This window comes from Poecilia mexicana, unplaced genomic scaffold, assembly GCF_051168715.1.
Source record: "Poecilia mexicana isolate PSO_F unplaced genomic scaffold, ASM5116871v1 scaffold_2, whole genome shotgun sequence".
Taxonomy (NCBI): domain Eukaryota; kingdom Metazoa; phylum Chordata; class Actinopteri; order Cyprinodontiformes; family Poeciliidae; genus Poecilia; species Poecilia mexicana.
The window spans coordinates 41,392,650-41,408,462 of NW_028263371.1; the positions used below are offsets into that span (position 1 = coordinate 41,392,650).

Consider the following 15,813-nt stretch of genomic DNA (forward strand, 5'->3'; position numbering starts at 1 on the left):
TTTTTTCTTTTTTTTTTCTAAATTAAGCAGTCATTTATGCACACAATATTAAGGACAACATGTAGACCAAATTAACTGACCTAGTACCAAATCAATGGTTGACATCATATGGAGGCTTTTCTACAACAACACACAATATTTTTATATGCAAACGTATATAAAAATATGTAAAAAAATAAAAAAGGATTATGATTGTAATGTCTTCACTCCTGTCATTTGTGCAGCAATAAAATGGTATAAAAATCCTTTTAACTCAAGGACTCCTGTTCAGCTGGAATTGTAGTTCCTGTTTCATGGAAAGAGTCGACAACAGTACCTCTGCAATTGAGCAACAGTTCAGAGAGAGTTATAAAAACATAAGATAAAAATATTGATACTAGAAAAAACAAAATGCCTCTTTTATTTGGTTCCTCTGCACATCCCTTTTTGAATCAACTTCTTCCATCATTTGTGTCTTCCTCCATCAACTGCATATTCTGATGATAAGCACTCTGCAAAGCACTTTATGTTGCTCCAGAAATAAAGTTTGATTGATGATTTTATTTAAAAACGAACAACACAGCACATTATTTTAACTGCTACATTTATCTTATTTAGACATATTTTTGTCACCCGTTGCTGCTGTTTCTAGAAATGCGCGTTTAAGCAAGTTTATCCCTTACGCTTTCCGTCTGTTGTCATGGAGACTGTGACGCTATGCAGGATTATTCAGATTGGCTTTAGCTAGCTCTTGCTGTTGCGGCAGTTTGGGTGTTAATGTCCATAAAACATTAAGAGTGGTGGCGTAAAGATAATGGCGGCGGCGTTAGATGCTCTCTGGGAAGACAGAGATGTTAGATTTGACATTACTGCGCAGTGAGTTAATCATCATTTGGGAATATTAACCGTAACATAGCTAGCAAGCTCACTTCGCTCCAGAACGCAGCTAGATGCCTAATCCAAAATAGCTCCCATAATTAACTGTTTTTGGTTGGTTGTTGATTTATTTTCTTTAATGTTAGCTTTATATCAGAGTTACCTTTTTTCTGGGTTTCAGAGTTTCTGCACTGATCTCTTACACCTAAATAAATAACCTATGATCATCTTCCTGTGCTCAGACAGATGAAAACCCGTCCAGGAGAAGTGTTGATCGATTGTCTGGACTCAATTGAAGATACGAAAGGAAATAATGGAGAACGAGGTAACTTTGCCATTCCCGTGTACCATTAATGCGTAGCTGGTGTGATTTGAGTTATAGAATAAGGACTGTCTCCCTATTTCAGGACGGCTCTTGGTGACAAACCTGAGAATCATTTGGCACTCTTCGGCTCTGCCAAGAGTCAACTTATGTGAGTAAAACTAAATGTCTGAAATGGTAAATAATATTCCTGAATGCAGTGTGGGTTATTAGGTTCGGATTTGACTCAAGAAGCTTTTCATAAAACATTTTTATCTACAATACTTCTATTTCATATAGTTTGTCAAATGTAAAATGTGATGTTTTCTATTATTTTTATTAGCTGTTGGTTATAACACTATTATTAACATCACAACAAGGACTGCAAACTCTGTGAGTAACCTTATTTTTCACTTTCTTGAAGTTTCATTTGAACTTTCCTGTGGATTGTCAGTCATTTTTACATCTAAATTTAATTTGGTTTTCTAGAAACTGAGGGGTCATACTGAAGCACTCTACATCTTAACAAAGTCCAACAACACGAGATTCGAGTTCATTTTTACCAACCTGGTTCTCGGAAGTCCTAGGCTCTTTACCTCAGTCATTGCTGTACACAGGTAAACAAAACTGAAGGAGGGTTATATTTTAAATTTAGTCGGTGCCTTATTAAGAGTTTGACATTTTATGTTTCGCAACAGGGCTTATGAGACCTCTAAGATGTACCGAGACCTGAAACTGCGAGCTGCTCTTATTCAAAACAAGCAGCTTCGACTCTTGCCTCAGGAGCAAGTATATGATAAAATCAACGGGGTTTGGAATCTCTCCAGTGATCAGGTACTGCTGTTGTTCAGTACCTGAGAGAGAGAGAGCATAACTACAGTAGAAGTCAAATTTATATGTATCCAAGATTCTATGTATGTCACCATTTGAAATGAAAATTTTTCGTGTAACGATATTCTTTTGTAGGGTAACCTGGGAACCTTCTTTATCACCAATGTTCGGATTGTGTGGCATGCCAATATGAACGAGAGTTTCAACGTCAGCATTCCTTACCTACAGATTGTAAGTTTTGATTCTGATGTCTTGATTTTGCTTAGACCAAGGAGCTCATTTCATACACAAGAAAAACAGCTAATTTATAAATGTACTCTACAGTGGACATTGGGACTTCTTTTTTTTTACCTTCTTACAGGAATAATTGAATGAGTCTCTGACATAAATATATGACAGGATGATAATCCAGGAGTATAGGATGGCACTGATAGATAGCTTAGAAGAAGAGTTGGGTGAAGTGTGCCGTAGTCATCTGTGGGCTCGGATTACTTTGTATAATTTCAAGTTTTTGTTCCAATGGTTCAGCACACCTGAATTTAAATGATTTTATTCATGAACATGTCACAAAATCTAAAGAAAATAGTTTTTTTTTTCTTTCTTTGCAATCTGTTTTTTTATAAACCTTTCTATAGCAGAAAAATCAAATTTAAAAAGCAAATCCTTTTTCTGGAACTGTGCCCAACTATGTTAATTTGCTTAAACTTGACAGTGGAACATGGATTAGCATAAGCACTTTAAAACACTGTCATAAATCATAACATATCAGGTGAAATGTATGGTTATTGAGTGAATATGGCAAAAAAAAAAAAGTCTGTGCTGTAAGCCTAGGGCCTATTTAACTAATAATTTTCTGTTCTTTCCAAGTGGTCGATCAGAATAAGAGACTCAAAGTTTGGCCTGGCTCTGGTGATTGAAAGTTCCCGACAGGTGACATTCTCATAATACAGGTTTTTCTCTTCTTGCTGTTATGATATAATAATAACAGTGACCTTGCTGTTTCAGAGTGGAGGATATGTGCTTGGGTTTAAAATCGATCCGGTGGAGAAGCTGCAAGATGCTCTCAAAGAAATCAACTCTCTGCATAAAGTTTACTCTACAAACCCAATCTTTGGAGTGGATTATGAAATGGAGGAAAAGGTAGGCGAACACAGACGTCATTTTTAACGACAACAGCCTTAAACATATTGCTATGGCAGCAATAACATGGTTTACCTCCAAGCATATTTACATGTCAGAATGATTCAAAGTCTAGAAAGAAATCCCAAAGGGATAATGTGGTAAGACTTGAAAACTTAATGATAACAGTGCATGTGCAAAACTGGTAGAGTCACGCCTCAAAGAGTTGCAGCTGTAGATGCAGTGAAAAGCTGCCACACTTTTCAGGTTTTATTTGTGAAGCTTTTGAAAATGTGCTTAGTCACCAATGAACTTCACAATTACTCACTACTTTGTTTAAGTCTCTAAAATTTTAAGTTTGAGGGGTATTAAGAGTTTTCCAAGGTATTCTGGAGATATCCTCTAACATTTCTCATTGTGCCGTTTTCAGCCCCAGCCACTGGAAGAACTGACTGTGGAACAACTTCCTGATGACGTGGAAATTGAGCCTGATGAACAGACCGATGCGTTCACTGTGAGTGAGAGCCTGCTGCTGGCCTTCGCCACACTGGTCACTCCTCTGGGAGTCTAAAGCCTGTCAGACTCTCAGAATAACTACGAGCTAATGCATGACAAACCAACAAGAGTTCACGTTGCTTAGTGCTTCTGTCTGTGTTGCTCACCAGCAACAATGATCTTACCTTAACAACTAGAATACACTGCTGATTGCAATAACTTTAATAACCTCTGTATGTGTTTTTTTTTTTCCAGGCCTACTTTGCTGATGGGCACAAGGTAAATATAGTCATGAAATAAACTCAAGTTTTCAGCTCATTTTAAAAAATGCGAGAACCTGATATCTTTGTTGTGATACTACAGCAACAAGACCGTGAAGCAGTTTTCTCTGATGAGCTTGGCCTCGCCATTGAGAAGCTTAAGGATGGCTTTACACTCCAGGGGCTGTGGGAAGTCATAGGCTAAAACAACGTGAAACATCTGTGTTCTCCATGTACAGACAAGAGTGCATTTATTTATTATTTATAGGCCAAGATTAAAGTCGCATAGATAATTTATAAGGTACCAAATTTCATATCTGGTAAAAAAAAAATAGTAATTTGAATTGTTTGCTTTTTTGTTTTGCTTTTTTTTGTAGTTTTTAAATGCTGTGAAGACAGGGTTTCCATGCAGCCTGAAGAAGTGTGGAATTTCTTTCTTGTCCCTTCCTTATGTCTTCTCTTTCTTCCTCCATTTCTCGTTTTCCTTCCTTCCTTGTTTCCTACCTCCCTATCGACCCTTCCTTCCTTTCTTATGGAAGAAAGGAAATAAGTTTCTATGTTTTGGCCATAATTAAAAGTCTGCTCACTTCTGAAATGTCTGCCATAAAGTTGTATTAGCATATAAATGTTTAGCAACCCTATAAAAGCCTCTTAAGAATAAAATCTATTTAAGTAAACTGTGGGGTTGGAGTAGCATTTCTTAATGTCTAATTAAACATCCACAGACTGAATAGGTCTGTATGTGGCCTGATTACAAAGTTGTACAAACATTTAAAGAATGGAGGACAAGCTGCCACCTCCTGGTGTGGCTGCAGTTCTCCGACCTGGCTCCTGATTAGAGGACGTTCCTTTAAATGTCTTACCAAATCTCACTAACTGAAGCTGGGTTGTCACTGCTATCAATGAACTCTGAGCCAACATGGGGATGCTTTCATTGTACCAAAAATACTTCACAGAAGATGTCAGCCACATGATTTGAAATAATATACAACATTGAGAATAAACCTGATAAGTTTTCCTTTTAAAACTGTCTTCCTCTCTAAAAGAAAGCCACAGCTTATTTTAAAAAGATTGTGATATTTCTGTGTGGCTGCTCAACAACGTAGAGGTGACGAGGCTCCACAGTTGTTAGGGGTTTTGTGACAGCTGTGTGAGAGCTCCACTTTGGCCAACCTGAATTCTTCATGGTTGGGCTGGTGGGCTATATTTAGGAGGGCACGTTTATATTGAAGTGCCTACAGACCTGTGTGCCTGTAGTTTGCTGTCTTCAGCCTTCCTGTCTGAAGAGAATGGACGCCCAAGGGCTGAGAGAGGACCTCCGTCTGTTTCAGAGCACTCTGTTGCAGGATGGACTCAAAGAGCTGCTGAATGAGAATAAGCTGATTGACTGTGTGATAAAGGTTGGGGACAGAAGCATCCCCAGCCACCGGCTCATCCTGACAGCATGTAGCCCGTATTTCCGGGAGCTTTTCTTCTCTGTGGATGGCAAGGAAGAGGACAGGAAGGAGGTTGTTTTGGAGAACCTTGATCCTAACGTTATGGAGGTGATCGTGAATTACCTGTATTCGGCTGAGATCGACATCAATGACAACAATGTCCAGGACATCTTTGTTGTTGCAAATCGCTTCCAGATCCCCTCAGTGTTCACGGTTTGCGTGAACTATCTACAGAAGAGTCTCACCAAGAAGAGCTGCCTTGCCATCTACAGGCTGGGACTGATGCTCAACTGTGCCAGGCTGGCCATGGCAGCGAGAGATTACATCGCCGATCGCTTCGAGACCATATCCAAAGATGAGGATTTCTTAGATCTCGCCCCACCTGAGATCTTTGCCATCATTGGCACTGATGCGTTGAATGTTGAAAAAGAAGAAGCCGTGTTTGAGGCTCTCATGAGGTGGATCAGAAAGGACAAAGAAAAGCGAGCAAAATCCTTGGATGAGGCTTTCGAGTACATTCGCTTCCGTCTACTTCCAGAGAAGTACTTCAAGGAAAAAGTGGAGAAGGATGAGCTGATCAAGGCTGACCCAGAGCTCCTCAAAAAGATCAAAGTTATAAAGGAAGCATTTGCAGGGAAGCTGCCCGAGAAGAAAAAGGGTTCGGGTGATGCTGAGGGAGACGAGGGGACGCTGCCAGGTTACCTGAACAACAGTCCCAGGTATGGCATGCACGCTAAAGACGTGATCATCATGATTAACGACACTGCTGCTGTGGCCTACGACGGCCAGGAGAACGAGTGCTTTCTTGCTGCAATGTCTGAGCGAATTCCCCGAAACCATGTCAGCCTCGTGACAAAGAAGAACAACCTGTACGTGTTAGGAGGACTGTTTGCAGACGAGGAGGATAAAGAGAACCCACTGCAGTGTTACTTCTACCAGGTAGAAAAGTGTTGTTTGATTAAAACAACAGTACTCCATTTTTAAAACATGTCTATACTTTCCAGCTGGACAGCCTTGCTGCTGAATGGCTAGCCCTGCCACCAATGCCGTCCCCCAGGTGTCTCTTCGCAATGGGGGAATTCGAAAACCTAATATTTGCTGTGGCGGGAAAAGACTTGCAGTCCAACGAGTCCCACGACACCGTGATGTGCTATGATACTGAGTAGGTTTGGCATGTTTAACATTTTGAGTATAGTTTTAGAGAGAGCCATAAAGCAGTTCTTTGTCTTCTGTTTTTAGAAAAATGAAGTGGACAGAAACAAAGAAGCTGCCTGTGAAAATCCACGGCCACTGCGTGGTCTCCGAGAATGGCCTGGTGTACTGCCTGGGAGGAAAAACCGATGAAAAGTGAGGTCACAGTGTTGACTTATTTTTTTTCTTCCATTAAATTAAAACTTGACTTTCACTAAACCCAACCTGGACAATGTTTTGTCTTTTTGCCAAAAGTAAAGCAACCAATAAGATGTTTGCATACAACCACAAGCGGTCAGAGTGGAAGGAGGTTGCTTCCATGAAGACTCCTAGATCCATGTTTGGGGCAGTTATCCACAAGGGGAAGCTCATCGTTGCTGGGGGAGTCAATGAAGACGGACTGACGGCAGCGTGCGAAGCCTACGACTTTGGGACCAACAAGTAAGTGCTGGGTTTTAATTAAAAATATATGATTTATTATTTAAAACATTTGAGTTATTGTACTGTTGTCTATAAGTCTTCCTTCATGTCTCTTGTGATCAAATAGGGTTTCTTTGGACTATAACGGTTTTTATCTAATATTCAGGTCAGTAATTCTTAGCTCAGTGTCAGACCACTTATTTAGTTTTAACCATTTAACTCTGACATCTGAGTCATTCAGACAAATAAAAGCTTTCTAAAATCAGGAGATGAACTGAGGTCGGCTACGAACCAGTTGGGAACGCTCGCAAAAGAAACCGGCTTCTAAGGCACTTTTTTAATAGCAGACTGACACAATTTATGCAGTTACATATATGAAATTAGCAGACATACACAGTCTGTTGGCTTAAGACTTGTCATACATCAGAAAACCACCTGGAAGATGATTCATCTCTGAGGTTCTATTAGATTCTTGCTGGATTTTGTATCCCAAACAGAAAACTCTCTTGTTTATTATTATATGAAGTGTAATAGATACATTATTATAAAAGAATAATAATTAAGAACATGTTAAAAATATTTTTAAAAAAAGCAGGCAATGTCTGAATGAAAAACTTGACATGCCTTAGAAAGACCTGGATAACTATTCCTCAAAAACAGCTTTAAAGTTTACTAAACCTCAAAATAAAGCAAATATGACTGCATGTATGAATTAAAAACATGTTCAAATAAAATTAATCATGTTCAAATCAATGGGTAAATCTTTTTTCTATGTATTTGATAGAAAAAATACATAGAGTATTGATGAGAGTATAATACACTCTCACTTTGAAAGACTTAACCAAATTCTACATAAAGTAATTACAACAAGAAAAACGGGGGGAAAGTTTTCATTTTCTTCAGTAGCTCAGAGATTGCCGTCAGCTGAACAAGCAATAGCACTTCCTACTGATTTGAGAAGGATATTCAATCTGAATTTTATAAAATAATAATCAATAAAATACCAGCGCTCAGAACTGTGTGTGTTTTGTTGGAGGTGGTCGCCTTTCACGGAGTTTCCCCAGGAGAGGAGTTCGATCAACATGGTGAGCTGTGGAGGGCTGCTGTACGCCGTGGGAGGCTTTGCCATGGTGGAGAACGAGAACAAGGAGTGTGCACCGACTGAAGTCATTGACATTTGGCAGTAAGTTTGGGTTTCTCTCCTGCACGTCAGTTCATTCTTTCCTTTCATATACATCAGTAACTTCTTTTACTGCCTGCATCAGGTATGAAGAGGACTCCAAACAGTGGAGCGGCATGATCAGAGAGATGCGTTACGCAGCTGGGGCCTCGTGTGTCTCCATGCGCCTGAATGCAGCCAGAATGCCCAAACTGTAACACGGGACCGTTGTGCTATTATTGTGTGTCGTGATCATTTTATTTACAAACTCCTAGCAGAAGATGGGTTTCGTAGTTTTAATAATCAGATAATTTTACTATCCATGCTGAATTTTAGTTTGATTAAAATGTTGAAATATTTTCTCATGTTATGCAGTTAGGGAACTTGTTCTTATTGTTGTGAAAGCTTTTATCAATCTTATATATATATATATATATATATATATATATATATATATATATATAATATAAAAAACAACAACATAGAACTTAGCTTAAATAAATGGATTTAAGTTTAACACTTAGTAAAATAAAGTTTATATATTTGAGACAAATCTCTGAGTTTCCTGACTGATTTTAAAATCAGACCTTTCAAGCTGCTTTTCTACATAAAAATTAATGGGATTTTTATGAGTTGGGTTTCAACATATTTGTTAAAATTATCATTATGTTGAGTGTGGTGTTGACACAGGGGACGTGATCCGTGTATGGAGACTTCCGGTCCTTGACATGGTCGCCACGGGTTCGAGTTCCGGCCTGTTGACTTTTGCCGCACGTCTGTTACCTCTCTTACATCCCTCTTTCCTATAAATCTACTATAAAATAAAAGCCACTAGAGTCATGGCTAAAGTGTGACAGTATGAGAAAGATAATCGGTGAAATAAAAATCGAGCTCTTCCACTGTATGCTCGTTTAGGTGGAGTGACTTCTGCAAGTCAAAGACTTGATGCCATCTGCTGGGATAGAAAACTTTTTAAGCTATTGCCATATAAATAAACTGAATAGATTTGAATTTAAATTAATTATTGTAAAATTTGACAACAACAAAAAAAAACACCATGTATAACAAATTATTACTTTTCAAAGCCAAAAACACCATGAAGATAAATTCATGTTATAAACCTTCACCCATCCAATAAACACTGGGTATCACTTCCCATTTTATTTTTTTTAAAGTTAATAATACAAAAGCACATAATTCACTGTCACTCAACATGAATGAGGTAGATTCATGCCAGCTAGACACATTTACTTAAAAACAAGGAGCTCCTTCTAAAGTAACACTTTCTGTTCAGATAATCTGCTCCGACCTTTACAAAAGCTGTTGTTAAGTGTCACTGTCACATAAATAAGGCTACAGGAAGAAATTTATCCCAAGATTTTCTTTCTGAGATACCTCTTCCATGCATGGGGTGTAGAAAGCTCCATGGAGTTCCATTCAAAGTGAGGAATCTGGGAAGGATAAAGGACACAAGCACACACTTTCATGTTTGTAGGACGATCATTTCTATGCCGCACTGGCTAATGTTCTTACCTGAACAACACGATATCCCAGAATCTCAAGGTGTCTCTTTCTCATTAAGGCTTCACCTTTCATATGATGAGAGTTTTTGCAGAAAAACTTGGAATCCATGAAGTCGATAGCGACGCTATGAATAAAAAAAAAAAGAATAATAAATGAATCGGTGGCTTTATCTCATTTTTAATAGTTTTTTCAGGCTGTATTCTGTGGGTAATCTTTAGAAAATGAAGTAAATGTCCAGTCATTACACCAAAATACAGAGCCTTTGAAAAAGTTACAGCCAAATACTTTTATGCATTTTATTGGGAATTTATGCGACATGTCAAAACAATTGTGAAGTGGAAGAAAAATCATTAATTGCTTTTATTTTTTTTTTCAACAAATAAGTGTGATATGCCTTTGTCTTTAGCCCCCTTTTACTCTGACATCACCAAATAAAATTTAGAGTAAGGATTTGCCTTCAGAGTTCATCTGTGTGTAATTTAATCACAGAACAAATCCAGCTGTTCTGTGAAGACCTTTAGGATAAAATTAGAGAGCATCATGACAGGTTAGGGGGAACGCAGCGGAGACGTCTAAAGCAGTCCTTCTGTTCATGGAAGCTTCTGCTTCAGTCCTTTAGTGTCAATATTGTTGCAAATGAAGGCTTTGGTATATATTTTATTTGTGTTTGTTATGATAAAGTACAAAAACAAACCAGATGCACACAAAGTGTGTATCCTCACCGATGAGCTCCTGCCGGAAGCTCATCTCGGGCATTTTCCAGTGAATTTGAGTCCCACAGAACCTTTCCTCTCTCTGAGATCTGCAGCGTGCTCGGCCCAGAGTAAGGCAACGGCTTCAAGTGTTTGTCTAGTTTACATTCGAAATCTGAAAATGCAAAGAATAAAATTCACACACCCCAGAATGAAAGCAAACCTCTCACCCCTTTAAGAACCGCTGTCACACAGACTTAAACTTACACATCAATCTCGCTTTCTACGCTCACAAAGCACTAATACCGGATAATATCCCACTACAATACTTCAGTTTGTGGTACGAAAAAGTTTGAGGGGTAGGAATATTGTATGTGCAGCTTTTCTGTTTATCGGTGAGGGGGGAAAAAAAAGGACAATATTATTGCTATACTCACCTATGGTGTAGAAATACGGTGTGACGACGGCTGCTCGGACAAAGTTAATGCCACCAAGAACCCCACCCAACATTGTGTGGATCTGCTGCTGCACTGGACTGATGGAGCCATTCACTAAAACACATTTACACAGAAAATGTTTAATATATTTCAAAAGGAAACAGGAAAACAGGCCTAGCTCCGATCGCTCACCTTTCTTTTGCAGATGCTGGCAGTAACGCTCGTGAAACCACGGCACCTGAAACTCCGGACATTCCAAACACACGGCCCGATTGAGCTCCATGAGGCGCTGTTTCGTCCTCATCCTGAGGGAATCATGCAGGCCTGTAGGAACATAAACACTTCATTTCACCCCGCTGGACAAAGACTTTACTTACTTTTCATGCTGGACATGCAGAAGCGGGCCTCTGATCGTACTTTCAAGCTGGCAGTCCAGTTTTCCAAGAAAACCAATGCTGAAGATTTCTCTGATTAGTTCTTCGGGAAAATGGTCAGCCAGAGCCAAGCAATATGCCAGGAGGACAAGCAGATGAGGGTCAAAGGAGCCTAAAACATTATAAGTAAAAGATTATGAGTGTATAGAGTTCCAATCAAAGAGTAGAAATTGGTGCTGGGACATTTTACTTACTAATGTGAGGAGTGAAGCGCTTAATACAAACATCATAAAGCTCATCTACGTGAGCAGGCTCATAATTCAGGACAGAAAATGGTAGAAGAGTGGGGTATGTGGCTGAGAAGTGAATCTTATTGAGAAAAGAAAAAAATATATATTAGGGCTGGATCAATCAGATTAATCAATTATTGGAATAACTGTCAACTAATTACGTAATCAATTAATAGTTAGCTGGAATATATAGACTCAAAAAAAGGCCATTTGCTGAAAGAACAACACAGTCAGAGCAGTAATTAAGCCAAACTGTACAAAAAAATACATGAATTTTGCATTTAGGATAAAAAAAAATATTTTTCTTTAAATATGTTTTACCAATGACCTAATGTGTTTATTTTCTTATTTAAAAAAAGAAATGCAATTATTTCTTTATTTGCAGATTTTAATGCATTTCTTATATTGTATAAAAAAAAGAGGCTTAAGTGGTTAAATGAAAAACCTGCAAAATGTCCCAAATTTTTTTATCTCTATCCAATGAACTGATTAATTATTACAATAATCTATCACTAAAATAACTGTTAGTTCCAGGCCTAATTAATGCAGACGCTAGTAATCCAGGATTAAATGTTAGGCCGTGTCCTCCGGTACCTCGTCAATGTGTTCTATGGCCACACTGGCGATTCTCTCCATCAGTGGAGGATTAAGTCGATTGGTTCTGGTCAGGAAGAAGGCCAAGTCAGCAATGTTGCTCGGGTTGATCTGATCGATCATCCTGTTGAGCGTGACGAACGTCTCTTCCAGCAGCATCTCCTCGAACCACTCTCCTGGGGCGAACTTGATCTCTTCCAGCACCAGGTCCAGCCGGTCGGCCGTCTGCAGCCTCTCGCGGCCGCATTGGCTCAGCCGCTGCAGCAGGCGGACGTACTTGCTGTGGGTGTTGTGTCGGTACGACGGATCAGTCCGTATCCACTTGGCAACGGCAAAGGAGATGGTGTTGAGCTCGCTGAGATTGCACTGCGCTATCACGTTGTCCACGTGCTGGGCCACGCCCTCGTCGAGCCGTGGGCTGGGCAGCATGGCGAGCACCCTGGTCAGCATGGTCACCTCATAGGGGTAGAAGCTGCGCTGCAAAAAGCTGCGACAGAAAAACGCCTGTCAGCGCACTTCTGAAACTGGAATGCTTAAAAGTAAGTCAATAAACACTAACCTGACCAAAATGGTTCTGAGGGCAGCAAAGAGTTCTGGGTTCTGATAATGCAACAGGAACAAGGCCTGGGTGATCCGGGCCACCTCCACCGATCTGTAGACAGGGAGCTTCTTCTGGATCACTGATGTAATTCTGGGAAATAATACAGAAGCAATAAAAAAAAAATACAAACTACCATTAATCCATTCATGTGTTTAATTAGGAAACAGGTTATTTAGGAAGAACTGATAGAAAGAGCAGCTTCCATGGAGGATGTCTGGAGGATACAGAGATGTCAATAAAGAATCTCAGATTGTAATAAAAGAGAAGAATTGCTATGAGTTTTTCAGAGCAAACGACTAAGTACTGACTCTCTCCCTTCTCATTCCGAATATCTTAATTAAAAAATATATATACTCTTAAGCAATGCAAAATCAAAATACATATTTAACATGTGGAACCATCACAAATATTGCTTCTGCTGATGGAGCAAATGGAAAAAAAAACAACATTCAGATATTCTGCTTCCAGGCGTGGAATCAGCTCTAAAACACGCTGCAACAAGAAAAACTTGTTTCCTCAAAGGAGTTTAAACAAATGTTAAACATGCTGAGAAGTCCCACAAACAAGGCAAGGCCACTGATTTTGCTGTTTTTATTTATTTTTACTTTTTTTCAGGAAATAAACTCACTTGTTCAGTAAACTAAGGTTTCTGCTCTGACTCTCCTCCAGGGCTTCGACGACGGCCAAAGCCTGCTGAGCGCTGAACTCATCTGCCACCAGGAAGGTGGTGTTCTCCAACCTGAGAGGAAGTACACAACATAGTACACAACATCCATTCATCAGATTGGATGAATGGATAACTTCCACTCAGCAGTACCAACCTTTCTCTGATCTCCGGGCTGCTAATTGGTGCCAGAGCGGCAAAAAGTTTAGAGAAGGTGTAAGGGTCTGTGCTTGTGTCGATCAGCTCAATCAGTCTTTCTTTAGCTGCCAGCCTGAAGTCACAGTTGTTGAACTGAAGGGACTGATATAGACCCAAGATGATGCTGAGGTTCTCAGCGTCCAGTCTGGGAATGTTGCGCAAGAAAATCTCATTGCACTTATCCAACAAGGGTCGGTGAGTGTACTTGACGCTGCGTAGAAACTGCACCATCCTTCTTGGAGTGTTGTAATTCAGGGGATTGTTTGTGTCCAGCAGACATTCAGCCCTGCTGATTAGAGCGTCCCGCAGCCGCGTGGACACGAGGTTCGACACGCTGACCATCAGAGCCGCCAGAACCCTGGAGAGACGAATGTCACCAAGTGTGCGCAACATGAGATTGCTAAAGCAATTGTGTCTCGTAAAAGCATCCATACGGCCTTTACATTTTCCATGTTCTGTCGTGTTGCAAACACAAATGTCAAATGATTATATTGGGATTTTAAGTAAGAGGCAAACACAAAGTTAGTGGATAGTTGTGAAGTGAGGAAAAAAAAATACATCTAGGTTTAATTTTCTCTTTTACAAATGAAAACCTGAAAAGTGTTGCATGATTTTGTTTTAAATATCCCTTACTCTTTTTTTCCCCTCGTTAAATATTAAGTAAATGAACACCAACACCATGACTGACCTGGCATTGTCTATGGATGATAACCTCTGGTCCAAAATGTTGGTGATGTGACCCATCAGAGGACTGCTATGGAGGAGCTGATCATGTAAAATCACTGCAAACTTTGACAGAGATGACATAGGAAGTCTACAAAAAAAAACACAATGTGTTAAAAACAAATGGCAAAGTAACCAAATGTTTAAGGCTTCAGTGACTTTCATTTGATTTAAATGCTTGGGCTGAATTTAATAACTCTGAATTTGCTCTTTTTGGGGGGGATGGCTATGACAAATAGTTTCACATTCCACTTGGGAATCATCTGTGTATTTTATTGGCAGCTTTATCTAATCAGCTTTATAATTCAAAAGAAACCGATATAAATTTATTTAAAATATACCCGTCTACTCTTCGCCAAGCTTCTGAAACCATCTGTTGCACAAGGCTGTCATGTGGTTCCACACTCAGCCTGCAGAAGAGAGAGCAGTAGGTAATATTGTATTGTATTGTACTGGAATTTCAATAAATAGTCATTAAGCAAAGAGTCTATATACCTGAGGAACACATAAAGCATGTTGACCAGTGTTAAGTCATCCATCAGAGAAATTTTATTCTCCGCCAAAACCCGGAGGGTCAGGAACTCCGGGTGGCACTTGATGAGGTGGACAGTCCTGAGCAGTTCAGGTCTCTCCTTCTGAAAATCCCACAGCATCCTCACAGCACAGCTCACGTGTTCCACAGTCAGCTTGGTTCTGTTCTTCCCCACCACATCAAGCACCTGGTGGTCAGTGGAGCAAACCTGCAGCCCCTCCAGGACATGGTCTCTACTCCCCACACCCAGATGGAGGAGTCTTCTGAGGCAGGGCCTCACACACTGCAGTCTGAACATGGTTACACACCTGGGTGTGAGCTAGGTGTGCGCTAAGGTCTTCATTGCAGTGCAGCAGAGAGGAGGCAAGATCACAAAACGGCGCATGAGTGGTAAGATGATGCTCCTTCAGAGGCCTGTCTTGTAAAAAATAAAAATAAAGGGAAAAATATGGAGTTAGATTTGTTTCACAATTATTCAATCAAAAAAAAAAACATGATTTTTTTTTTTTGATTGAATACTACTTTTTTGTTTGACATGATTTTTTTTGATTGAATACTACTATTTTTGTTTGACATGATTTTTTTTTTTGATTGAATAATTGTGAAACAAATCTAACTCCATATGCAAGTACTTACACAGTTCAGTCGGACATGGCCATCGTATCTGTCAGTGGAGTCGAATAAACAGTTCCTTTAAGTCATACAACACGAGTTTTAATTCAGATTACAGACCGGATCCTCACGTGGGTACACGAACATCACCTTAAATAACCTCCATATTTGCATAAGTGTAATTTATCTTTTGGTTTTCTAGATTTATAGAAGAAAAACAGCATTATCTTTGTGACATAAGTAAAACAGTCATTAAAATGCCTCAAAGTCAAAATTACATAGCATGTGTGCTGAGAAGTTTTACTTCCGTGGCAGGTCATGCAGGTCAGTGGTTTATTTTCCCTGATATTTAGTTTTCAGGCACAAGCGCTTGTACCTGGTGATAACCATTGTTCAAATGCTTAATTAAGTTGCTTTCATAGCTCTTGCCTTGTGGTTCTAATAACGTAAATCAGACAATGTGATGTTTGTAAAAGGTTTGTACGCTTTATTTTGAGAGAACGGT

At 39.5% G+C, this 15,813-nt stretch overlaps 3 protein-coding genes across 3 annotated transcripts; 2 read left to right on the forward strand and 1 right to left on the reverse strand.

The window, feature by feature from the left end:
• The first annotated feature begins 689 nt into the window (after window positions 1-689).
• Window positions 690-4,538, forward strand: bbs5 (Bardet-Biedl syndrome 5). The gene is made up of 12 exons (XM_014996019.2): window positions 690-855; window positions 1,098-1,180; window positions 1,263-1,328; window positions 1,500-1,549; window positions 1,646-1,773; window positions 1,855-1,990; window positions 2,123-2,218; window positions 2,855-2,917; window positions 2,993-3,127; window positions 3,537-3,620; window positions 3,857-3,880; window positions 3,965-4,538. The coding sequence occupies exons 1-12, from the start codon at window positions 794-796 to the stop codon at window positions 4,064-4,066; spliced, it is 1,029 nt and encodes a 342-aa protein (XP_014851505.1). The 5' UTR covers window positions 690-793; the 3' UTR covers window positions 4,067-4,538.
• Window positions 4,539-5,080: 542 nt separating this feature from the next.
• klhl41a (kelch-like family member 41a) lies at window positions 5,081-8,620 on the forward strand. The gene is made up of 6 exons (XM_014996082.2): window positions 5,081-6,236; window positions 6,302-6,459; window positions 6,537-6,644; window positions 6,744-6,929; window positions 7,945-8,091; window positions 8,174-8,620. The coding sequence occupies exons 1-6, from the start codon at window positions 5,151-5,153 to the stop codon at window positions 8,283-8,285; spliced, it is 1,797 nt and encodes a 598-aa protein (XP_014851568.2). The 5' UTR covers window positions 5,081-5,150; the 3' UTR covers window positions 8,286-8,620.
• A 593-nt stretch (window positions 8,621-9,213) lies between these two features.
• Window positions 9,214-15,770, reverse strand: fastkd1 (FASTK mitochondrial RNA regulator 1). Its single transcript, XM_014996049.2, has 15 exons — window positions 15,333-15,770; window positions 14,660-15,110; window positions 14,506-14,574; window positions 14,130-14,255; window positions 13,401-13,799; window positions 13,208-13,318; window positions 12,538-12,669; window positions 11,979-12,465; window positions 11,349-11,463; window positions 11,138-11,266; window positions 10,913-11,044; window positions 10,721-10,834; window positions 10,314-10,458; window positions 9,601-9,715; window positions 9,214-9,518 (listed from the first exon to the last, which is right to left on the reverse strand). The coding sequence occupies exons 2-15, from the start codon at window positions 14,992-14,994 to the stop codon at window positions 9,435-9,437; spliced, it is 2,493 nt and encodes an 830-aa protein (XP_014851535.2). The 5' UTR covers window positions 14,995-15,110; window positions 15,333-15,770; the 3' UTR covers window positions 9,214-9,434.
• Window positions 15,771-15,813: the final 43 nt, after the last annotated feature.